The 26,057-nt window shown below is 48.4% G+C and overlaps 1 protein-coding gene across 8 annotated transcripts in view; it reads left to right on the top strand.

The window, feature by feature from the left end:
- The first annotated feature begins 932 nt into the window (after nucleotides 1–932).
- NFATC2 (nuclear factor of activated T cells 2) overlaps nucleotides 933–26,057 on the top strand; it is a 180,236-nt gene continuing 155,111 nt past the window's right edge. For 4 of the 8 annotated variants that reach the window (XM_033186747.1, XM_033186746.1, XM_033186745.1 and 1 more), the window contains exon 1: nucleotides 21,105–21,476. In XM_033186747.1, the coding sequence (XP_033042638.1) occupies nucleotides 21,347–21,476 (130 nt within the window). In that variant the 5' untranslated portion in view covers nucleotides 21,105–21,346. Of the gene's footprint in view, nucleotides 1,215–21,104; nucleotides 21,477–26,057 lie in introns of those variants that run through there. The other 4 variants (XM_033186750.1, XM_033186752.1, XM_033186748.1 and 1 more) reach the window with 2 other exon arrangements.

Raw genomic sequence — 26,057 nt, 5'->3', positions numbered from 1 at the left:
TTGACCGCTGCGCCTCTCTCCCTCTCCCCCTCCCCATGGATCTTCTGGGGGTCTCGTGGCCTATTACTGTGAACCATGCGAGGCATCGCATGGACTTTCTTCTGGACACTGTGCAAAGTTCATGATATCCTTTCTCTTTATTTTCCTGTTTATTCAGAGCATGTGTAAACACATGGGTTGCTTGGTTTCAGCTTCTCTTTGGCCATTTCATTATTTCTGGAGCCTCTGAGCATCACTGGAAACCTTGGATTTTCTAAATGAATCTAAAAATAAACTCTTTGAAAAAAAATTCTCGAAGTTGGAGAGTTGACACGAGGCACCGTTATTTATTTCTTTTCCTTCCTCCTCCTTCTCCTCTTCCTCCTCCCCACCATCCCTGAACACACAAAAATCTGGGCAGCCAGAGGCCGTGAGGGACTGGGAAGGGCCCCTGGGCGAATGTCCAGGAGCTTGGACAACCTGGGGTGTTGGTTTGAACCCTGGGCAGCTTTCTCCAAGAGGCGCCCGCTTGGCAAATGGGGGGCTTGCGAGTCTCGGGCTTGATTTATGAAAAGCTGCCGCGGGCCAGGGAAGGCGGTGGCTGGGGCACTCCTTGCAAACAGCCGCCTGGAGCTCCTGCAGGGCTGACTTGGACACTCGCACACCCCCACCCCCTTCTTCTCGCCGTCGCCCGCTTCGCTCCCTCTCCCAGACTTTTCTCCCGAACAATCAGGGACTTGTGCTGGCGGCCGAAAGAGCCACGGAGCTGGCTGGCCGCGGAGGAGGCGACGTCATGGATTCCTGAGTGTGAAGTTTGCAGGAAAGCCCTTAGTTTTGGAGATGGACGGGATCCAGTGGTTTCCATGGCGCTGGATAAACAGGAGGAAACAGTGAGGGAATCCCGTTATTTTACTGCATTGAAAGCCTATAAACACGGAGCGCGGGGAAGGAAGTCGCGTTGCCTCTGGAGTAAGCCGGATCGCGGAGCCGCGCCGACTCCGCAGAGCCGGGAGCCGGGAAGCGCGCAGCTCCCGGGTCGCTCCGAGGCTCCTCGGCCAGGGCTGCCCCGCGGGCAAGCGGTAGAGAAGACGGCGCCCCCTCGGCTGCTGGTCGATACAAACAGACCCCCCTTTCCAAACACGCGCCAAGTCCCCGTCCCCTCCAGATGCAGAGAGAGGCTGCGTTCAGACTGGGGCACTGCCATCCCCTCCGCATCATGGGGTCTGTGGACCAAGGTAACTGACTCTCGATCCCTTCCAGCCTTTTCCGCTCGCTCCTCCCGGTCCTTTCCTGCTGCTCCCGTCCCGGGCAGCACTTTCAGCTCCGGGCAGAGGTCGGCGCGGGAGGCCTGGGGACCCCGCTCGCCCTGGGCGCACAGGTAGCGTGGTCCGCGGAGGGGCGCCCGCGCCCCGGCCAGGGAAGGGACGCTGGGGAAGGCGACTTTGGACAACTTTGCGCGGGGGCAGGGAAGTGTCCCGGGCCGGGATTCCCTAGGCCAGTCTGTCGGGAGGATTTTCCCCTCCACGGGACACCGGGGGGGATTCTCGCTACTAACCGCTGGCTGTTTAACCGTTTCAGCACTCGGCTTTTGACAGCAAATGCCATAACGCTGCAGTATTATTATTATTATTATTATTATTCCTTTTTTTTTCTTTTAAGAGAACAGGCTTGGCATTTTACTATACAGCAAGTATAGTAAGGAAGACTTTGCTTTCTAACAGTTACAGCAGCAGCGGATGCTCTGGGACATTTAAACCATTTTCTTCCCCTTTTTTGATGTGCCTGCTGGATAGAGTCCTCCAGCTACTCCTTTAAAATGCAATGTACCATCAGTTTGTTTGGGGATCTGATTACACTGTACTTTCCCTGTTTCTGCTTCTTTCCCCCTTCTCTTGGATTTAGTCCTGGTATCACACCACTTGGATCTTATGGAGGGGGTTGACTATAAGGAGCATAAGATATGAAAATGTCGCATCTGGTCGGGATTGCGGAGGGACTTTGGCTCCATAATAATGAATCGTTCTTTAAAAGTGGAAATGGGCAAAGCGTTGTGTTTTTCAGAGGGGAGCACTGCGTTGGGGGCTGCGCGGCCTGGCTGCCAAGTGGGAAGGGCTTTGAAAGTTAAGTGAAATAAATTCGCGGAGGAGGAGTTAGCCTCGTGTCATAAAATCAGAGTTGAATGTAGGTTTTGTGCTTTGCGTGGCTGATTAAAGTTCGGGGGGTGGGGGAGAAGAAATGACAATTTCAGTAAATAAACCTGAGAGGCTCTTTCTCTCTCTCTCTCTCTCTCTCTCTCTCTCTCTTTCTTTCTTTCTTTCTTTCTTTCTTTCAACTAGATTGAAGCCAAATGCCTTGGGTTAGGTAAACGGTGTGCTTTGCCACGGCAGACCTCAATGACACATATTTTTAGCTGAGCTGCGCTTTTGAAAGCAAGACCCTGCCAGGACTTTGAACGTTTGAACGGGTACCGGTTTATCCTGTCCTCTGCTAGTGGTCAAGCCTATGACATAATGGCAAAAAAAATTTTACTGATATCGCATCATCTGAAAAGCAATGCTCTCAGACAGACGACAGAGATATTAAGGGCGGGAAAGGGTTTTTACTGTCATAAATACTGAAACCGGGTGTCTGACGTTCTGATGGTGGGGGTGGAGGTCAGCCTAATGCCAAATTTAGCTCTATTTGGAAAGAGAGAGAGAGAGAGAGAAAAAGAACTTGGATGAGAAACTGGGCTTCTGTTTTACTGTGTGATCTAACACAAGCCTCGAATTTTATGGAGGCTGCTAACTCTGTGCCCCAGGTGTGTGAACTAGCTCTGCTAAGGTTTCAAAGTGTGTGTATTTTGTGTATGCATGTTCAATAGCTATCCTCCCCAGCCCATGTTCATGCATGCAGGGATTGTGGGTGTGTGCGCGCCAGTGTGTGTATGTGTACATGTGGGAGACAAGGGCACCAGATTGTTCCAGGCGAACCACACTTGGTCTGCCAAGGCAACTGGGCACATAGAATGCAATTCCAGGCATCAGAGACAGTTGGCTTGACACAGGCTGATCCAAATGCTCCCGCTATGCCCTGCACAGTGGTCTTGAGGGAGAGCCCAATCCGCCCTTAGACTCAGACACAGACAACAGCGTGCATGCAGATGGATGGGGTCATTAATTGGATAAGAGAAAAATTTGCATTTAAAAAAATTCCAAACTTTCTGCACAGAAAGCAGCATTGGTCCTGCGAAAAACTGAAGATTTGAAAGAGGTGTGCTCAGTTTTATCTGAAGTGAGATGATGAAAACTATTTCAGGAATAAACACACCCAGGGTGAGCTTTGTTCTCTCCCAAACCCAGACTCCCTGCCTTCTGCTTGCATTAGACTTTCTGCTTGGCCACATCACAACTGTGTGATCTTGGGCAAGTGACTTAACTTCTCTGTGCCACACTTTTCTCATCTGTAAAATAGAGCCAATAATTATGCCTTTCTTCCAGGGGTGTTATGAGACTCAATGAGGTAAAACAGACAAGGCACCGAAAATGGTGTCTTGCTCATAGTCAATGCTCCATCAACATTAGCTGCAAATCCTGTTATATTAAAGATGCAAAACAATAACTGATGCTGTGGAGAAACTGGATTTGACAGTAAACATTCTTTGAAGAGATGCAGTACTTTCTACTTTCCAAAGTACTTTTAAACTTACTGGAACTTTACAAAGACAGAGATAGGGTTAAGATCTTGGCTTGTGAAGCCTCAATTTTTTCATTTGCAAAATAGGAATAATGATAGTATCAACTTCATAGGATTGTTGAGAGCATTGTATGAAATGGTGCATGTAAAACACTCAGCTTAGCATGCAGTAAACACACACCAAATGGTGTTGTCTGACAGTTGAGGATAGTGAGACCCAGCTTTGCCCAAGGTCACATAGCAGATAAGGAGCACAGTGCCTGGCACACAGTGAGTGCTCAATTCCTGCCCTAGATGGTGACAGCAAACATAACTTGAGCATTGACTGGAGTAGGACAAGGGGCTAAGGGCTCTTCAAGCATTAAGCCTTTTAATTGTTATAGCACGGTAGATGATAACTACTGCAATCATGGTATCCTTCCTGGAGGAGGGGTGGGGCACAGAGATGTGTGGCAATGGGCCAAGTGTTACCCAAGAAGAAAGGGGTAGGGCCCTAATTTGAACCCAGGCTCTTGACCTGCTCTGCTGTCTCTGAAACTCACTAACATCATAATATTTTATACCATTTGACAGATGAGGCGACTGAAGTGGGACCAGATCCTGGTTCTGGGATCTTTCCCCAATACCACGTTGTTCCCTGACGTATGCTGGAAGGGAAAGAGGCATATGGGGCGTGTGGAGGGCATAAGTCTTATTGCTAGAGATGGGGAAACTGAGGCAGCAGCTGATTTGTACGTTAGTGAGGGCTCCTTGCTTTGATTTCCCTCAGGGAAATAAAAGCACAAGACTCCCACTCTTAGTAGAAGAAAGTCCACAGCCAGCCGGTGTGGCAGCTCCAAAGCCCATGCGGCTTTCTGTACTGAGAGCCCCTCCCAGGCACCCCTCCTCCTGGCTGGTCTTTCCCTTGCTACCCATATGGCCCCTCATCCAGGAAGCCCTCCAGCTTGCAAGCCTCTCTTCTCAGACTCCAGAGAGAATCGCAAGTTCACCAGACACTCCCCTGACTAGCTTTATTAAGAACTTTCTTTGGTTTGATTACAAGCCCCCTGAGGACAGGGATCGGGTCCCCTATCTCTGTAAGTCTCCCCTGGGACCCAGGTAACATTGCTGCTATCCAAGCGGTTAACAGCTTGAGGTCTGAAGCAGAGGTTTAAATCTTGGCCTCTTGTGTGCGTTACTTCACTTGCGCCTCAGTTTCCCCATGTTATGAGTGACATTAATATGACCCAGAATAATATTTAATAAATGTAATAACTGGGTATAAACCAATCAGAACCATAGGAGCAGGGTCCCTAGACACTTCTCTGCTGGGCCAGGTTTTAACGATTTATTTGCTGAATTTTGGGGAGAGTCCCAGGCAGTAGAAGTCTTTGGAGGGTGTTAGGAAGCAGGGCAAACAGCAAATAATCTATGGAAGTTCTCAGTCCTTTAATAAACAATATAATCCTAAGGTATCCATTCAAAAAATAATTGCTGTCATTACTATTGTGTAATTTATTATTTCAACATTTACCTCGCCCCCCCGCCAAAAAAAAACCCAATGTCTAAATCCAATTACTAAATACTTTCTCACGGTTTTCTCATTGGATAGCTCACACTTAATATGTAAATGCCTGATTATTTAGACTTCCTGACTGGAAGAAGCCAGTCAAGTTTCTATTTTTTTATTTTTGAGACAGGGTCTCACTCTGTTGCCTAGGATGGAGTGCAGTGGTGTGATCACAGCTCACTGCATCCTTGACCTCCCAAGCCCAAGCAATCTTCCCACCTCAGCCTACTGGGTAGCTGGGACTGGAGGTGTGGCCCACCATGCTTGGCTAACTTTTTAAATTGTTTGTAGAGATGGGATCTTGCTTTGATTCCCAGGCTGGTCTTGAATTCCTGGGCTCAAGTAATACTCCCACCTCGGCCTCCCAAAGTGCTGAGTTTACAGGCATGAGCCACCGTGGTCAGCCAGGTTCCTGTTTTTGTTCCTTTGCTAAAACAGGAATTTGAGAATCTCTGACTGCCCAGCCTGGATGGGAGGCCTCCTCTGGGCTCTGCTGGCCTCTGTCCTGTGCTGCCTGCATCCTGGTACTAATCACACTGATGGTAATTGTTTATCTGTCCGTGTCCTCCAACAGATTTGAACTCCAGCAACCAGAAACCACGCCTGCCTTGGTCACCACTGTACCCTCAGTGCTAGGAGAGTGCCTGGCACTTCGTAGGTGCTCAGTAATTCTTTTGGTTAAATGGATGGATGAATGAATAAGTTATGAAGGAGTGCAGCACAGGAGAAGTTCTGTGGCTTGTTAAGACCACAGCATTCGGACAAGCTGAAGGCCCACACTCTCATTGTGTCTCACTGTCTTCTGCTTCCTTTTAACAATGATAGTGACCTTTGGACTGCCACATTTTCCCAGCTGGAGCTGGTGACCTCAGTAGGATTTCTCCCGGGCCATCCAACAGGTATTCACATTCCTCTTGTTGTCTGGAATAAATAAGCCCCCAATAACAGCAACAAGCCACAAACGACAATGACAGTGACAGCAGCCACCACTCACTGAGTGTCAACCGTGTGTTAGGCACCATGCCAAGGGCTTTCATGTGCCACCTCAAGCATCCTCTCCCCAGTTCTCCCCATTTTGCACAGGGAGATAGAGTCACTCACCAGGGTCACAGCCCTAGCAAGTGGTGGAGCTTGGATTCAACCCCACACCCCTGTTGCTCCCTGGCTGTAATGCTGAATAATAATAACAATAGGGTGGTCATCTTTTCCCTATTGGACATGTACCCTAAGGCCAGCCACTTTACAGATATTATCTCGTTGGCTTTTCACACACGTCCAAAAAACCCTGAGAGGTTGGTATAGAATAGGAGCCTCCTTTTAGAGAACACGGGGAGTGGTCAAGGCATTTTGTGGGGCAGCCCTAGGCCCAGCTGATGCCAAAAGCTTGACTTTTAAGGGCTCCATAGGTTCAGTCCTTACTGCTTCTTGCAGCAGGACTATTCAGCCAAGATGAGCTGGAGAGGAAGGCCCCAGCCCCCTAAAGGAGCCAGCCCACCACAAAGTCTGGAGTCACGGGAGTCTCTTCCCTTCCTGCTTGACTTTCTGCACCATGCAATGACTCCTAGCAGCCCCCATCCCCTCCCTCTGGCTCTCTGTCACAATGGATCTATCCAGGGCTCCTTTTCTCAGAGCTTCTCTGGGTGGCTGAAGCCCAGCTGAGTGTTTCTTTCCCCGACCCTCCAGGGCTCCGACCTCCAGTAAAATTGCTGCTTTCCATGCCAGTCTTTGCCTGTGCTATCACTCCTCCTCACAGGCACTCTTGATCCTTCTCTTTGCCTGTGCTCGAGCAAGGCTTCCTCTCTGGGTTTCTCTCCTTTCCTTCACATCTTTCTTGAAGGCCCAGCCCAATTTCCATCTCCTCTTAGATGCCCCCTCGATCATTTAATGTATCTTCATCAATATTTTTAGGGATCTACCATGTGCCGGGTACTTTCCAAGATGCTGGGGATTCAGCAGTGAACGAGGCAGATACAGAGCATACCCTCATGAGGCTTGCCAGGAAATAGCCAGGATGACTTCAGAGGCCATTAACGACCAGGGACCAAAGGAAGTCAAAAGGCCACTGTCATTGTTAAAAGGATAATGGAGTTGCGAATGACTTGGGGTGTGTGTGTGTGTGTGTGTGTGGTGGGTGGGTGTGTATTAGTTTCCAGTGGCTGCTGTAACAAATTACCACAAATTGAATGGCTTTAAACAATACACATTTATTCTCTCATAGTTCTAGAGGCTAGACGTTTGAATCAAGGTGTCAGAGCCATGCTTTCTCTGAAGGCTCTAGGAGGAAACCCTTCCTTGTCTCTCCCAGCTTCCAGTGGCTCCTGGAGACCCTTGGCCCTCTGTGGCCTGTGGCTGTGTCACTCGCATCTCTGCCTCTGTCTTCATGTGACCTTCTTCCGGAGTGCATGTGCGTTGATTCCTCTTCTCACAGGGGCAGCTGTCATTGGCCTGGACCCCTTTAGGTCTAGTATGACCTCATCTCAACTTGATTACATCTGCAAAGACACTATTTCCAAATAAGGTCCCATTCACAGGATCTAGAGTTAGGACTTGAATATATTTTTTGGTAGGGTGGAGAGGGATGCTTCAATCCACAGGAGTAGGATTCCTCATTCAGGCTGGATGGCCCTTCCTCTCCAAGGCGATATCTTTTTTTGGTTGACCCCTGAGTGGTGAGGAATCCGCCTGTAAGGTGTCTGGAAGAAGAGCATTCCAGGCAGAATAAGCGATAAGTGCAAAGACCCTGAGGAGAGGCATGTGCTTGGGACGCTCAGTGAACAGCATGGAGCCCAGTGGGGCTGGACCAGAAAGGGCAGGGGGAGCGTGATGGAGACAAGATTGTGGGACGGGATCATGTAGGATCTTTTTTCTCTTTTTTTTTTTTTTTTTTGAGACGGAGTCTCGCTCTGTCCCCCAGGCTGGAGTGCAGTGGCGCGATCTCAGCTCACTGCAAGCTCCACCTCCTGGGTTCACACCATTCTCCTGCCTCAGCCTCCCGAGTAGCTGGGACTACAGGCGCTCACCACCATGCCCAACTAATTTTTTGTATTTTTAGTAGAGACGGGGCTTCGCTGTGTTAGCCAGGATGGTCTCGATCTCCTGACCTCGTGATTCGCCCGCCTTGGCCTCCCAAAGTGCTGGGATTACAGGCATGAGCCACTGCGCTCGGCCCACATAGGAGCTTGTAAGGAGTCTGAAGTTCATTCTTGGGGTAATCAGGAGCCCCTGGGGGAATGTTCAGCAACAGCGATGTGTGGTCTAATGAACCTTTTCAAATGGTCATACGGCCCACTAAGGGGAGACCAGCCTCTAGCCAGGTCAGAGTAAATGCTAGGTGGGCAGACAGGAGGCTGCTGCAGTGGCCCAGGAAGGAGATGGCTGGGGCCAGTGTGGGGCAGAAGAGGTGCTCAGAAGCAGTGCCTTCCAGTCCATAGAGTTTTCTCCTTTAGGGTTCTCAAACTGTGTTTCCTCGAGCCCCGGGGTTCCATGGGGATGGTCCCTGGCTTTGATATCTAGAGGTAGATGCCATCAATCCTGTGAATATTCAGACCACTTCAGATGTGCTTTCTTGATGGCCCATCCTGGATTCCCCTCATCAGCTCCTCCTCCACCCTCCACTATCACTGGCAGTCATGAGACTTTTCAGGGTTTCATCTTGATCCAAAAATGTCCCTCAGCAAATCTACCCTTAGCTAATCACCCAGGCATAGCATGACTCAGTAATGAATATCAGACTCATGTAAGAAAAAACCATTTCCATGGTGCACGTGTGACTTCACAAGTCACATCACAATCTGCTGTGTGCCTTTGTTTCCTTAACTGAAAAGTGGGCTATTAGTAATTTTTACACATGGAGGTGTTTTAAGGTTGAAAGGAAATCATGTCTGTGAAACTTTCAGCAAAGACAAAGTGGTCAGTTCCTGTTAGCTTCCATTTTTACTATTATTTTATTGTTTTAAATTCAATTTATTACTTTCCTCCAGCTCAATAACTTTCAAGAGTTCCTGACGGGGACAAATCCACTTTCCACCAAGCCTCTGGGGTCTTTTCTGTAGGGTCCTGGTGACCCACTTCAATCACTGAGCCACTGAGTCCAGAGGTGTTTGTAGAGAGCCTAACAGAGTTTGTAGAGAGCCTGGTGAGGTGGTGGGGAGAAAAATCCAACGTCTATGAGACATGCCCATTTGCATTTGAAAGAGATGTTTTTGTGATGTTGGGGGAGACATACTCATGGGAAGTCATTTACAAGCTAAGTGACTGTGAGCTTAGGTGAGGTCTAGTGATTGTGTTGATGGAGAAGCGAAAGAGGGGGACAGCAGCTGATGTCCTGTGCTTTTTTGGAGGCAGTGGGGGTTGTGCTCCAGGGTTTGGTTGTGCGGATGGAAGCTGATGATGGGTACCTCTGAGTCAGCCAGCTTGTCCTCATCACTCCCTGACTTCAAAGATTAGGAAATCGGCACAGATGTTTGAGTCTGCAAAGAATATGGCAGGAAAGAGAATGGAGAGAGAAACGATCTTGAGGCATACAGGGGAAGACAGCCTGGGTGACTGAGGAGGGGAGAGTGGGCCAAGGGTGACAGGTACATTGAGTGAGAAATGATTGTGGGGATGGGCAGATATTAACCAACACTCTATCCCCTAACGTTATAACCAGCCCTACGCATCCTGCCCCTCGAGGCTCTGCTTTAGTAGAAGATGGAGCCTCCCTAGCAGAGGGAGGGTGGCATCTCCTGTTCAGTTAAGACAAGGACCATCACTTAAGGGGAAGGTAGGTTTACTGAGCCTACCCTCCTTCTAAACATTGTTACCCAAGACAGAGGGCAATGTACTAGAAAGCAAGAAACAAAGGGGAGAAACAAAACCAGGCCAAGTAGTTGTACAGGGACCAGTTGTACAGTTGTACAGGGTGGAAGGAATCAAGAAGCTGCAGCCCAGGCGCTCAAGCTCGCAGGCCCCCGGCAGGTGGCACAGATGAATGAGGCAGCCAGGTGGGGGCTGGGGTGAACTGGGGGGGGGCGGTGCGGGAGGGCTGGGGAGTCCCCAGGAACAGCCTCCACTCACCTCCAACTGATTGGTCCATACGGGGATGAGAGCCTAGAGTGGTTGGATCTGCCTTTTTTTTTTTTTTTTTTTTTTAGAAGTTGGAAATTTGGATTTTTATGTGAAATCTCCCAATTTAAAAATGTTAGTTCGACATGGACACAGGGGAGGGGAACAACACGCACTGGGGCCTTGCTGGGAAGGTCGGGGAGGGAGAGCACCAGGATAAATAGCTAATGCATGTGGGGCTTAGTACCTAGGTGATGGGTTGATGGGTGCAGCAAACCACCAAGACACATGTTTACCTATGTAACAAACCTGCACCTCCTGCACATGCATCCCAGAACTTAAAATAATATAAAATTAAAAAAAAATAAAAATGTTAGTTCAGATTAAAAAGAAATTACTGAGCAGGCCAAACATAATATGCTTGCAGGATGGACTTGGCGGAGCTCCTGCAGACCTGTAACTTCTGCTGCTGTCATATGGGGCATCTTCCTACAGTCCACAGGTTGATTTTAGGTGCTGGCTTTTAGTAGAACCCTGCTGTCTTACGAGGTACGCATGGCCATCAGTGCCTGCCCAGGGGGAGGGTGGCGTGTTCAGCTAACGGTGTTTTGCTGCAATCCCCTCTTGGAAAATAGTTTTCTCACAACAGAGAAGTCCTCTTTGGGCTTTAAAAGACTCTGTAGGAGACGATAGATTGAAGTACAAGTCAGGTTTGAAACTGTCTTGTTTTCTCAATCTATAAGGAGCTCATCCCTAAAAATGGCTTTGCAAGAGCATGAGGAAGCCAATGAGGCATTTAGGGGAGCAAAATGCAAGAAATTCAGTAATCAGGATCAACTATACACACACACACACACACACACACACACACGTATATGAAATGTATACATATTTGAGACAGGTACTTGCTCTGTCACCTGGGCTGGAGTGCAGTGGCACGAACACGGCTCACTGCAGCCTCGGCCTCCTGGGCTCCAGCCATCCTCCTGTTTCAGCTTCATAAAGATGGGGTGTCATTATGTTGCCCCAGCTGGTCTTGAACTCCTGGGCTCAAGCGATCCTCCCACCTTGGCCTCCCAAATTGTTGGGATTATAGGCGTGAGTCCAGGATGAACCATAGTTTAATATAATTTTTTTTTTTTTTTTTTTGAGTTGGAGACTCGCTCTGTCACCCAGGCTGGAGTGCAGTGGCGCGATCTTGGCTCACTGCAAGCTCCGCCTCCCAGGTTCATGCCATTGTTTTGTATTTTTAGTAGAGATGGGGTTTCACCGTGTTAGCCAGGATGATCTTGATCTCCTGACCTCATGATCCACCCACCTTGGCCTCCCAAAGTGCTGGAATTACAGGCATGAGCCACCGCACCTGACCTAATATAATATTTTAAAAACAAAATTAATGCCAAAACTCCATGATAGACTTTTTTTAAAAAGGCCAGATGTGGTAGCTTGAGCCCAGGAGTACGAGACCAACCTAGGCAACATAGTGAGACCTTGTCTCTACTAAAATAAATAAATAAATAAATAAAAATAGCAGGGCGTAGCGGCAGGAGCCTGTAGTCCCAGCTAGTAGGAGGCTGAGGTGAGCGGATCATCTGAGCCCGGGAGGTTGAAGCTGCAGTGAGCCACGCTCTCGCCACTGCACTCCATCCTGGGTGACAGAGTGGGACCCTGTCTCAAAAAAATAAATAAAAAATGTTAAATAAAGACAAGATCAACATTACTTATTTTCCTTTTGGCCTTAGGGTGCAATATGGCTCACATGGACTGTTAACCTGTCTTTATTAAAATTCTAATAGCTTGTTCAGCAAGGTTTTTTTTTTTTTTGGCATGCATTTTGATGTTTTAAAACATGGCGTGAACATATAAGTTATCCAATTACTGAGTTTTTGGTGCCCTCTCTCATTTTACCTCTCTTGCCTCACCCTAGTACCAGCCTTGCTGGAGTCAAATGCATCTGTCTGTAAGTTATATATTAACACCTAGAGTGATCGTGAGTCCCAGGGAATGCTTCCGTTGAAGGGAGATTGTTTCTGGAGTCTGGTAAAGAATGTTCCCACTTTTCGAATCCGACTTAAAATGTTTCAATGCCTGCCTTTTATAAGCAGTGTTTTATTATAATGGGAGGTTGTTAGGACATGGAGTTCATGATGAAAATTTGTGACTTGTGTGTTATACAGATGGTCCCTGACTTACGATGTTTGATTTAGGATTTCTTTACGATGGTGTGAAAGCGATATGAGTTCAGTAGAAACTGTACTTTGGGTACCCATAAACCATTCTGTTTTTCTCTTTCAGTATAGTATTCAATAAATGACAGAAGATATTCAACACCTCATTATAAAGTAGTCTCTGTGTTGGGTGATTTTGTCCAAAATCAATTATGTAGGTGACTGTAAATGTTCTGAGCATGTTTAAGGTAGGCTAGTAAGCTATGGTGTTCAGCAGGTTAAGCATATTAAATGCATTTTCTTTGTATATATTATTATTATTATTATTTTTGAGATGGAGTTTCACTCTTGTCACCCAGGCTGGAGCACAATGGTGTGATCTCGGCTCACTACAACCTCCGCCTCCCAGGTTCAAGTGATTCTCCTGCCTCAGACTCCCGAGTAGCTGGAATTACAGGCACCTGCCACCGTGCCTGGCTAATTTTCATATTTTTAGTAGAGACGGGGTTTCACTACATTGGCCAGGCTGGTCTTGAACTCCTGACTTTAGGTGATCCACCCTCCTCGGCTTCCCAAAGTGCTGGGATTACAGGTATGAGCCACTGTGCTTGGCCTATTATTATTATTTTTTAGACATGGGTCTTACTCTGTTGGAATGCAGTGGTGCAATCATGGCTTACTGCAGCCTGAAGCTCCTGGGGTTCAAATGGGAGCCCAGCTAATTTGTTTTTCTTTTTCTTTTCTTTTCTTTTTTTTTTGAGACGGAGTCTCTCTCTGTCGCCCAGGCTGGAGTGCAGTGGCCGGATCTCAGCTCACTGCAAGCTCCGCCTCCTGGGTTCACACCATTCTCCTGCCTCAGCCTTCTGAGTAGCTGGGACTACAGGCGCCCGCCACCTCGCCCGGCTCATTTTTTGTATTTTTAGTAGAGATGGGGTTTCACTGTGTTAGCCAGGATGGTCTCGATCTCCTGACCTTGTGATCCGCCCGTCTCGGCCCCCCAAAATGCTGGGATTACAGGCTTGAGCCACCGCGCCCGGCCTATTTTTATTTTTCATAGAGACGGGGTCTTGCTCTGTTGCCTAGACTGGTCTCAAACTCCTGGCCTCAGGCCATTCTCCTGCCTTAGCCTCCCAAAGTGCTGGGATTATAGGCATGAACCACCATGCCCTGCCTAAATGCATTTTCAACCCAACAATATTTTCAGTGTATCATGGGTATATCGGGATGTCACTCACCATAAGTTGAGGAGCATCTATACACTATCAGAGCCGGCTGCATAATTTTCAGGGCATTGTGCAAAATGAAAATGCATCGCCTCTTGTTCAAAAAGTATTCAGGATTTAAAAAATGTCAACAGCAGAGCATTCAACCAAGTGCAGGCTCCTTCTAAGCACAGGCTGTTCCAGGTGCGGGGTGCTGTGTGACTCTGCATGTCACATCCCATGAAGCGAGCCCTGGCTGCTACTCAGATTAGCTTGGTTTTTCTTGTTAAACAATCCTTGAATTTTAGAGCTGAAATGGTAACTCAGGTATTATCTAATTCACCTCCTCCCATTTGACAGATGGAGAAACTGAGGCACAGAAGGTGTCTTGCTTAAAGGTCACAGAATGAGTTAGAGAAAGAACTCAGTTTGGATCCTGGGCATCCCAGCTGTGGGCTGTTCTTTAATGTACCACAAGATCACTCCAGGCTTGGTCAAACATTTATGTCTTCATGCCATTGACCTACAGCAGGAAGGTCAGCCTGGAAGGGGTGGAAGGGATTCAAATGTACCAGTCTTGTTATAAATAGCTCAGATTAGCTGGGTGTGGTGGCACATGCCTGTAATCCCAGCTATTATAGGCTGAGGCAGGAGAATCACTTGAACCTGGGAGGCAGAAGTTGCAGTGAGCTGAGATTGCGCTGTTGCACTCCAGCCTGGGTAACAAGAGCGAAACTGCATCTCAAAAAACAAACAAACAAACAAAAAACCCAAAAAAACTCAAGACCTTTACGTATTTTCTGTGACAGAACATTGTCTTTTATAAATAGTCTTTTTCTTTCTGTGCCTCACTCCTTGTTTTGGAGACGGGGTCTTGCTATGTTGCCCAGGCTGAAGGGCTGTGGTTATTCACAGGTGCAATTGTCATGCGTTGCAGCCTCAAACTCATGGGCTTGAGCGATCCTTCCATCTCAGTCTCCAAGTAGCTGGAACTACAGGTGTGCACAACCATACCAGGCTCTTTTTCTTTTTAAGGAACATGTGCAGGTAGAATTTCCCTGAAGCCATTGAGTCAGATGAAATGTTATTTCTCTACAAATAATTACAGGTATTGGAACCAGGCTAGAGGCTGGGCTGCCAAGGCTATAAAACACTGCTAAATTTCAGGACATCCCTGTTGAGTCCCATTAAGCTGAGCAAAGAAGGAACTTGAGTTCTCCTAATGGTGCAGTTTTATTCACTGATTGATCTCTCAGGTAGAAGCTCTGTTGGGCGCCATTCTTCCATTCACTCCTTCAGCTGCTTTTTAGTGAGAACCTACCATGTACTGGCTACCAGTCTAGAATCTGGGGATACAGCTGGGGTTGCCAGATAAAAATACAGGATGTCCACTTAAATTTGAATTTCAGGTAAACAATGAATAACTTCTTAGTTTATGTCTGTCCCACATACTATTTGGGACATAGTTCTACTAAGAAAAGCATTCATTGTCTAAAATTCAAATTTAACTGGGTGTCCTGTATTTGTATTTGCTAAACTTGGCAACTCTAGATACCCCAGGGAAGAAAACAGACAAATATTCCTGCCCTTGTGGGGACTGCACTCAAGTGAAAGGAACAGGCAACACACTGACGAAGAAATATACATATGAATAAAATATACCACGTGGAAAGGGCAACGAGGAACATGAAGCAGGGTGAGGAGACAGAGAATGCCGGGGGATGTGATTTTTATTAGGACAGGCAAGGAAGGTCTCTCAGAGGTGACTTTTGAGCTGTGAAATGAACAAAGAGAGGTAGCGGCCAGGAAATATCTGAGGGAATGGTGGGTGCAAAGGCCCTGGAGTGGGGTCATGTGGGCGTTTTCAAGGAATAGGTGGACGATCAGGGTGGCAGAGGGAGTAAGAGAAGGGGAGAATGGCAGGAGATGATACCTAAGGAGAGCCAGGTGGGATGTAGCTTACGTAGGGCCTTGCAGACCAAGGGCTTTCTATTTAATTTTAATTTAATGGGAAGCCACTGGAGGGTTTATCAGATGTGTATTTTTTAAAGGCTCCCTCTGGTTGCTCCACACAGGGGCAAACGTGGAAGTAGCAAGTCCAGAGAGGAGGCTTCTGCAGTTGTCCAATTAAGAAATAATGAAGGCCTGGATTCTTGGGAGGTGGGAGGAAGAACAGTGAACTTAGTGAGAAATGGGTGGCTTTGGGTTACATTTGGTGCAACTGCCTGCATTTGCTGAGGGTTTGTATGTGGGCATGAGAAGAGGCAAGGACTCAAGAACCACTCTTCGGTGTTTGATTGGAGAACTGGATTACAGGCAGAGCAATACTTGAGTTGAGGCATAATGAGGCAGGAACAGCTGGAGACGTAGGCTTTGGTTTCCGACACATTCACACTGAGGTGCCTGTTAGACGCCCCAGTGGAGATGTTGGATTGGCATTGGATATACAAGCCTGGATTTCTGCGGAGAGGCTCAGGTTGTAGATTAAAATGAGCTTTCTACCAGAAGGTGGAAAGGAAGGCAGAGCTGTAGGTGGTGGGTAACTCCAGGGCAATCTTGAAGCAGCCTGGGGATGCAGAGCCAGGAGGAGCTTCTTGAAGGTGCTTCAGGAGTCAGTGCTTCTTGACTATTTCTATCCAGGTGGACCCAAATTATGCTCCATTTTAAGGAAGCCTAGAAGAGGAAGAGAGGTAACTCACAGATGGACCAAAGGATAAGAGTCTATGAGTCTTGTGAATCCTTCCACGTTTTCTTATCTCTATGGCTACCACTTATCTCTGTAGTTCACACCCCCATTATCTCTTGCCTGGATGACTATAAAAACTGCCTAGTTGGTCCTCCTGCTTCAACCCTTGCCCTCTGCAATTCTTCGTCCTCAGAGAACCCAGAGCCATCCTCTAAAAACTCACCTATGATTCTGTCATGTGCTGCCTAACACTCTCCAGTTGTTCCCAATTGCTTTCGGGTCCCAAACTCTCAACATGGTCTCCTGGGCCCCACTTACCTCCTAGCCTGATCTTACACCATCTTCTCATCCTTCCCTGAGCGCCTGCCACTTGCGTCTTCTTTGGAGTCCTCTATTGTTTCATATTTCCTCCTGCCTCAGAGCCTTTACACATACTCCCTCATTGCTCTGTTAGTACCTCCCCTTGTCATTCCCTAACTAACTTCTACCAGCCTTCCAGTCCCAGCTTAAACATCGCCTCCCTAGGGCAGCCTTGCCTGAATTCCCTGTCTACATCAGGTTTCCTTGACATAAGCTCCAGAACACATTCTCCTTGACTTTCATGGCACCTATCTCAGGCTGTAATTAGACTCTGGGATTAAGTGCATGTTGAACGGAGCTGAGTTCCTGGGCCAAATAGTTCCAGGGTCAAATAGTACCAATGTGTGCTGGAAGTTTCAAAGTCTCACGAGCTTCACTAGCTTTCTGTTGCACTTCGGTTGGAGAGGCTGGGGAAAAACTCAAAGGCCAGGGTGTCCAAAAGAGGCCGGACACGGGATAGAGAGAAAGTTGACAGAGCTGCCCTGTGAAGGCCGCCATCCCACCCCCATCCCTCCACCTCCCAGAGTTGCTCTCAGTGCATAAAAGTCATGCATTCTTCTCCTGGACCTTGTTCCTAAGAGCACAGATTATTTATTTTTGAATTGAAAATATGCCTTTCCCACAGCCCGAACTACCACCCTTCAAGGTAACCTTTAGGGAAGAAGACCCTTTTACTCCCCACTGTCCAGCAGAAACTCTTTTATGGGTTGGCACCTAGTCTGAACCACTTCCTTTTAAACAACTCTGATTACAATAGTCCAGACTCCAAATCCCAGAAATATATATTTGAAAATATATCCACTGTTCAGAGGGACAACGAAGGCAGTTAGACTGTCCTGAACTGTCCTGCCTCAGGCTGAAATTCCTGTAGCACTTGATCAGCTGCAAAGTGATCTTCCCTTTAATATCTCATTTTATCGTTGGGTAGCTGAAGAGGAAGTGGAGTTGGGGTAAGAATTTAGGTTCTTGCCCTAGCAGTTGGGTGGCCAGGGTAAGCCTCAGGGTGGAGGACCCTTAAAGAAAACTCTAAGGATTTTAACGAGAGTCAGACTCTGCATCCATCCAGGCAAACATCTACTCTTCCATTGATTAATGGATCCATTCATCCATGCAACAGATTCACTCTTTCATCCATCTGTTCATCCACCTATCCTCCATCAATCCATCCATGTATCCTTCATTCAACCATTTATCCTCCATCCATCCATCCTTCCATCCATCCACCCTCCATGCACTCCTCCATCCATTATCCATCCATTCATCCAACCATCCCCTATCCATCCATCCATCTTCCAGCCATCCATCCTCCATTCATCCAGCCATCCAGCCATCTACTTATCCATCCTCCTTTTATCCACACATCCATTGTACGTAAAGCTGCGAATGAGGTGGTCATAGCCCCTGCCTTAGTGGATCTTAGGCTAGTGGAGATAAAATTCTCTGACTGGCCCAGTCTGGGTCATTCATCCACTTCTTTGCTTGGGGAAGGTGGAGCAGCTAGGTTGAAAGCTCTAACAAGATTATGTTTAGAGTAGTTTCCCCAAGGAACACACTGGGGTGCTGTTATGAGAAGAAGAGAGGAATTATTCTGGGTAGGCACAATCAACAAGTGTCCACTAGATTTAGTGGCACCTAATAATTATGGGATGGAGGGATGAGAAAGGATGTGGGGAGGCATTCCCAGCTTTTCTCCTTTTCTAAAGCACAGGGGAAGCCTGGTTTTCTTGTTTATTGGCCAGAATTTCATCATCTGGACCTTGGGTCCCTGTCATAAGGACCCAGAAGAATCCATCTCTTTCTAGATACTTGTCTATAAGTATCCTAGCTGGGGTCGTCACTCTTCCCTCCTCCACCTAAATGCATCAGCCACCTGCAAGATGCTTGTTGGATACACATGGCATAGAAGTGCTTATCCTTAGGAAACAAAGGCTGGAATTTCTTTATGCTCTGACAACCAGGAGGTGCTGCCCAAGACTCTGAAATGAGTCCTGAGCCAGCCCCAGGCCCCTGCAATAGAGTTTGAGTCCAAACTAAAGTGGTTCTCATCTCTGGCCACACATTGGAAGCATCTGGTGAGTTTTTACAAAATACTGATGCCTGAGTCCCAACCCCAGACATTCTGATCAAATCGATGTCTGGTGGTGCTCAGGTATTTGAATACAAATTTTAAACAGCTCTCCAGGTGATTCTAATGTGTAGTCTGGGTTAAGAACCACTGGTCTGAGTGCAATTTGGAAAACCCCGTTCATAACTGTGCTTCTTTGCTTTTAGGGCATACACATGATGAAGGGAGAGGCTGTGGCTTGTTTATGGTTGCATCCCTAACATCTTGTGGCAGTGCCAGGCAGGTGCTCAATAAATATTTGTGGAATGATGGATGGCTTGGCACAAATCCCCTTAATGGAGCTGAGATGGCTCTCCCTGAAGAGTGTGTGTCCTCAATTCCTCCTGGCACATGGGGAAGGACTCAAATCACTTGAGGTCAAGCTGGGTTCTCACGAGGATCTTAAGGCCTCTCCCATCTAATCTTCTCATTCTCAACACTGGCTGCACCTTAGATTCATCTGAAACTTAAAAAAAAAAAAAAAAAAAATCAGGCTGGGTGCGGTAGCTTAAGCCTGTAATTCCAGCACTTTGGGAGGCCGGGGTGGGCGGATCACGAGGTCAGGAGATCGAGACCTTCCTGGCTAACACGGTGAAACCCCGTTGCTACTAAAAATACAAAAAATTAGCCGAGCGTGGTGGCGGGTGCCTGTAGTCCCAGCTACTCAGGAGGCTGTGAGGCAGGAGAATGGTGTGAACCCAGAAGGTGGAGCTTGCAGTGAGCCGAGATGGCACCACTGCACTCCAGCCTGGACGACAGAGCGAGACTCCATCTCAAAAACAAAACCAACCAACCAAACAAACAAAATTCAGACATTCTGCTTCAGTGGGTTTGGATTGCAGCCTGGCACGGGTGTGTGAAAAGGTGTCCCAGGTGATTGTAATGTGTGGGAAGGGTTGAAGAACACTGTTTTGATCTTTTCTACCTCTGTGAGTCTGTTTCCAACTTCAGTTAAGTTGGCAGAGCCCCCGGCAGAGTTTTATTGGAGGGTGTTCCTTAGTTACTGGGTCCTTTTTTTTTTTTTTTTTTTTGAGGCGGTGTCTCGCTCTGTCGCCCGGACTGGAGTGCAGTGGCCGGATCTCAGCTCACTGCAAGCTCCGCCTCCCGGGTTCACGCCATTCTCCTGCCTCAGCCTCCGGAGCAGCTGGGACTACAGGCGCCCGCCACCTCGCCCAGCTAGTTTTTTGTATTTTTAGTAGAGACGGGGTTTCACCGTGTTAGCCAGGATGGTCTCGATCTCCTGACCTCGTGATCCGCCCGTCTCGGCCTCCCAAAGTGCTGGGATTACAGGCTTGAGCCACCGCGCCCGGCCGTTACTGGGTCCTTATGCAGCATTTGCCAAATGTACCTGTTCATTAATGCTCACGTTGGGTGCTTAATTAAAAATACATATCCACGAGTCTGTATTCAGACTTATGGAATCAGAAGCTCCAGGGAGGGGCCTGGGAATCATGCTTTAAGCAAGCAGCCAGGCGTGTTTGTCACTTGCCAACCGCCCCATCAGAACTGTACTCCTCGTTCTCCCTCTAGCACACCCAGCCCCCTCGAGCTCTGGCTCTGTTTTGGTTCTCATTGCCAGAACACGCTTCCCCAAGATTGCCTCATCAATCAGGATTCTTCAAATGTCACCTCCCCAGAGAGGTCCTCCTTGACCACCTAAGGGACTAAACCCTCCCCAACCTTTACCCTGGTGAGTTCTCTCCTGGCCCCATAAGGAGATACTTTTTGTCCCGTTTCTCTCCTTCAGGTCTCTCCCACTACCAGAGCCTGAGCTTCTAAGGGCAACAGTGTCTGGCTCCTGCTGGATGCCCAGCACCTGGCACGTGGTAGGTGGCCAGGAGGCATAGCTGTAACGAGGGGACTAGTGCTGTCAGTCTGATTCCTTCCCAGGCGCTGGGGACTTGAGTTCAGGGCCATGCAGGTGTCTGAAGTACTGTGAAAATCATGCCGCCCCCGTGGGCACACGGAGATGCCTGGAGACACGGGTCTGCAATAGAAGTGGGTGGAAACCCCCTTCCAGCCCATGGAGAAGAAAAGCAGGAAAGTGTGGGGCCAGTGGGTCCCTTAGGGCAAAAGTCCTAGTGGCGGCAGCTTTCTTGTCTAGACCCTGGTTCGCGCAGGGCGTGTCGCGCTCACCCGTGGAGGGTGGGAGACAGCGGCCGCCCCAGCGCCCAGCGGTGGCCCAGGACGGTGCGGTCAGGTCCGCGGGCAACCTCCTTCCTCCCGGCACCGGCCAGCCCAGGCCGTGCGCCCCTCCCCTCCGGTCCCCGGGTGGCGGCCCCGCCCCCGCCGGCCTGGCCGCCCTGTCCCCGCCTCCACGCGCCCCCCCCGCCCTCCCCGGGCTGCAACAGGTGCCTCCGGAGCAGGAAGCTCGCGCCGCCGTCGCCGCCGCTCAGCTTCCCCGGGCGCGTCCAGGACCCGCTGCTCCAGGCGCGGAGACCCCGGACCCGGCGTGCGTCCCCACGAGGAAAGGGACCCTGCCGCTCGAGCCGCCTCCGCCAGCCCCCAGCGAGGGGTCCCAGAGCTAGCCGCGCCCGCCCTCGCCCCCAGCCCCGCAGCCCTCCCGCCCTGCGCACCATGAACGCCCCTGAGCAGCAGCCCCAACCTGACGGCGGGGACGCCCCAGGCCACGAGCCCGGGGGCAGCCCCCAAGACGAGCTTGACTTCTCTATCCTCTTCGACTATGAGTATTTGAATCCGAACGAAGGTCGGTGGAGGCTCCCCCTGGCCTGGCCCCTGAGCCCGCCAGGGGCTCAGGCCTGGGGATTGGGCACAGGAGTCCTCTTGGCTCCAGCTGCCCCTCTTCCTAAGGGGCCTGGAGGGAGGGTACCCCTACCCAGGTGCCAGGAAGGGGAGGCGTCCGTGGTCACTGCCACCCTTAGGGGGTGGTTGGCTCCCTCTTGCCCTTTAGGGGCACCGGTTTCTGGTTGCTTGTGAGTGCTCCCTGAGGGTCACTCTCAGCAAAACAAAAGGTGGCAGGCAGGTCCCAAGGCTGGGGAGCGGGTGCCGTCTGCTGGCCTCTTGCTTGGGACTGGGTTGTCAAAGGGCAAGGGACATGATTTCTGTGCCTTTGGAGGGAGGAGGTGAGGAAGCAAAGAATGGAGTTAGCAGGGAGGGGTTGCAGAAAAAACAGGGGGGCTTGCAGCTGAACCCAGTTATCAAGGCTAGGAGGCTTCTCCTTCCCTCCAGGCACTGAAGTGAGGCCATGCAGTTCCCATCACCTCCTGTGAGCAGTGGTGGATGGGGACTTTGTGTTGAAACTGAGGAAGAGGTTGTCTGTCTGATGCTGGAGAGGGTTAAAAACTTTGGTATTATAAGGCCGGCCCATTTCCTCCCTGGGTTCTGCTGCTGCTGCTGAACCCATTACTTATCACCTACGAGAGGACTGGTCTGAGCTATATTAAGTGAACTTCTACTATGGGGTGGGGTGGGGGGCAGCTGCGGCGTGGATTCAGAAGGACACAGGCTCTTTCTGCCTGAACTTTGTCACTCTGTGCCTCCAAGTGCCCTCAGACGCTGGGGGCTGGGGACTTCCCCAGGCTGGGCCCAATGCTCATCTGTCACTTCACGTGTTTAACAGGAGCATTCGTTAGAGGGAGGAGGAGGAGGAGGGGGAAGAGGCCACACACCCAACCTCACTGTGTATTTCTGGTTAGCAGGTTGTCTTGGAAAAAACAAAAAACCCAACCAGGCTTCCTGATTTTGACAGCCCAGCCCAGCCCAGCCAATGCTTGTTGAAGGCTCAGGGGCAGGCCTGTTGGTAGCTTCCAGACGCACTCTGGACTTGCCTACATCTGGTGCGTAGGAAGGGCTTGTGCTCACTGGCTCGTATGGGAAGCCTATCGAGGAGGCTTGGTGGCCTGATGTTTCCCACAGGCACTGTGTTAGACAGATAATGAAGTTTTAGCTTCCCTCGGTGTCCTCTCTGGCCACCTTAGGTGAGGGATTTGCTTTAGCTTTGGGTATCCTGTCTTCACTTGGATACCGAGAGATGGTCATTAGCAATAATTTTGTGTTTTGGCTGGAGATGGAAATAATTAGCAGAAGAGAGCAGTCTTCTAGAGCTGCAATCTGGAGGACATCTTTTGCTTTGAAAAGATACAATTAAGAATCTGCAAATGATCCGCACTAACATCCGTGGTCTTTCTGTTCATTAAGATTAAAGTCATGTTTTTCAGGGAACAAATACACCCCTCCCAGATTCATAATCAGCTTTTATTTTTCTTGTCGGGTGGGGTGGGGGGATTTCCGGGGAAATAGTTTCCAAGCCAAATCTGAAGGGAGGTACTTTTTATAGTTTTTCTTGGCAAGTGGTGCTTGGTGGCCACCAGATGGGTATCTAAATGACCACAGTGAAAGCCCTGGAATCTGTTTTTTTTTTTTTTAAAAAAAACTTTATTTTTTGGAACAGTTTCAGATTTACAGAAAAGTTGCAAAGATAGCACAGAGAGTTCCCATATACCCCCTACCCTGTTTCCCCATGTTATTAATGTTTTACATTAGTATGGTGCATTTATTGTAATCAACGAACCAATATTGACACATTATTGAGTTTTATGCCTCATTCAGATTGGGAATGTTTTTTGTGACCTTCACTGTTTTTGAGGATTGTTGGTTGTACTGTAGACTGTCCCTTCATTAGACTAGGGCTCTAGGGTTTCAGGAGGAAGCCCACAAAGAGAAAGGCCCCTTCTCATCACATCATATCAAGAGTATGTACTATCCAGCCAGACGTGGTGGCTCAAGCCTGTAATCCCAACACTTTGGGAGGCTGAGGTGGGCGGATCACCTGAGGTCATGAGTTCAAGACCAGCCTGGCCAACATGGTGAAACCCCAACTCTACTAAAAATACACAAATTAGCCAGGCATGGTGGAAGGCACCTGTAATTCCAGCTACTCAGGAGGCTGATGCAGGAGAATTGCTTGAACCCGGGAGGCGGAGGTTGCAGTGAGGTGGGTGGCACCACTACACTCCAGCCTGGGCTACCTGGGTTACAAGAGTGAGACTCTGTCTCAAAAAAACAAAAAACAAAAAACAAAAAAATGTGTACTATCCATATCATTTATCATTGATGTTAACCTTGATTACCCGGCAGAGGTAGCTTTTGTCAGTTTCTTCAAACTCTTTGGAAGACTTTACTACATGAAGCCCACACTTAAGGAGTACGGAGTAATACTCTGGAATCCGGAAAGCACTTACTCTTTGCTGAGAAGTAGGCAGCACAGAAGAGTTAGCACCCAGGAAGAGAAGGGATGTCGTGGCCAGGAGCAGCGGCTCATGCCTGCAATCCCAACGCTTTGGGAGGTCAAGGTGGGAAGATCGCTTCAGTCCAGGACTTTAAGACCAGCCTGGGCAACAGAGCAAGACCTCATCTCTAATAAAAATAAAAACTAAAACAATTAGCCTAGCCTAGTTGTGCATGCCTGTAGACCCAGCTTCCCAGCTACTCAGGAGGCTTAGGTGGGAGAATCTCTTAAACAGGAGTTCGAGGCTGCCCTGAGCCATGATCGTGCCACTACACTCCAGCCCATGGGACAGAGGGAAACCCTGTCTCAAACCAACAAACCAGACAAAAAAAAGAGAAGGGACATGGTGAGTTTTGAGAGGCTACTGTGAACTCCCAGATGTGTCTCTGGCTCTGGGTCACCCAGATGTTAATAGCAGTCACCTCTCTTTGCTTCTGTATGAGAACTCCTCAGGGGTGAACGCTAGCCTTTATCCTGTTATTAGGTTTTATCCCAGATGGCAACATATTGGTGATGCATGTAAAGTTCTACCCTTAACTCTGGGCATGAGCTTGGCAAAAACCAAGGAGGGAAAGGTACTGCTAATGGGACAGACATTGTTGTTAGAATTGGTGAAGGTATATTAGGGAATTTTGGGGAAGTCGGATGCTCGTTTTATGGAGTTTAGCGTGTAGCAGATGTTCATTAGCCCATGTGATTCCTCTCCAACCCTAGCAGGCAGGCACTATTATCACCCGTGTTTTACAGAGGAGGATGCTAAGGCACAGAGAGGTAAAGTAATTTTCCCAAAATGGGCAGCCTTGCTCCATATCATGTGTTCTGAACTGTGTGAGGTTCCTCATTCTCTCTCTCATTTGGTGAGAGACACATACGAACCAGTTAGCAAGGCATCTGGGACCATGGCAGGGCTGGAATTGAAAACCTTGTTTACTACAAGGTGATCTTGAGCAAGTCATCTAGCTTCTCTGGACCTCTGTCAGCTTATCTGTAAAATGGCTGAAATAATACCACTTGCCTCACAGGACTGTTGTCTGCCTTGCATAGGTTAATCCATTTAAATCAACACAGCATGTGATCTGTTACTAGTGTTGTAGTAAACCTTTGCTTTTGTTAATGGAGGCGTTCAATTAATATGAACCATTGTTTATTTACTCATTCAGCTACTGAGCACCCACTGTGTTAGATCCTAGGGTCACAATGAGGAATGAGACCCAGATCCTGCCCTCTCTGAGCTAGCGCCTCTGATTGTGCCTCTGTTGTTTTCTCTTATCTAATCGTATTAACTAATACCTCCAGTAGAGTGTTACATGGATAGTGAAGCCCGTGGGCATCCTTGCCTTGGAGGAGGACCTCCAGTGTTGGCTTTAGAATTGAGGTGTATGAATTATGTAAAGGAAGTATTAGTTAGTTCTTCCTTTTCTCCCTGAGAGTTTTTATTACAAATGCGAGTTGAATTATATCAAAGGCTTTTTAAAGAATCTATGGAAAAATATCTTATTCTTCTTAGACCTATTAATATGTTGGCATACATTATTAGATTTCTTTATGTGAAAACATCCCTGGTATGGACTCCACTTGTATTATTTTCTTCAGGTGGTGGTGGCATCAGATAATATTTAAGAATTTTTCAGTATTCATGAGTGATACTCATATTGTCCTAATTTGTGTGCTATCAGGTTCAGGTTTCTTTCCTTGTCTATGCTCAGGAACACTTTCTGTCTCCCTGGGACTCCCTGGTCTCTAAAGCTGTGGTTGAATTCCTCTGTGAAGCCGCCTGGACCTGGCGCTTCTTTGTGGAGTTGTTTCTTGATGGCTTTCTCTATACTGTGGGAATTGGTCTCTTTACACTTTCTATTTCTACTGAGTCAATTTTTGTAAACTGTATCTTTCTGGGAAATTATCCATTTTATCTGTCTAGGTTTCAAATGTATTCACTAGAGATGTGCAAAGAAGACTCTTGATTTTCTTTCAAGTGGAGGAGACAACCAAGTACACAGTGACAGAAAGACCTGGGGGCAGGGATGTGGGAGTCCTGATGGG

The sequence above is a fragment of the Trachypithecus francoisi genome, unplaced genomic scaffold (genome assembly GCF_009764315.1).
Source record: "Trachypithecus francoisi isolate TF-2019V2 unplaced genomic scaffold, Tfra_2.0 Lachesis_group21, whole genome shotgun sequence".
Taxonomy (NCBI): domain Eukaryota; kingdom Metazoa; phylum Chordata; class Mammalia; order Primates; family Cercopithecidae; genus Trachypithecus; species Trachypithecus francoisi.
This window is presented reverse-complemented; position numbering and strand designations above follow the sequence as displayed.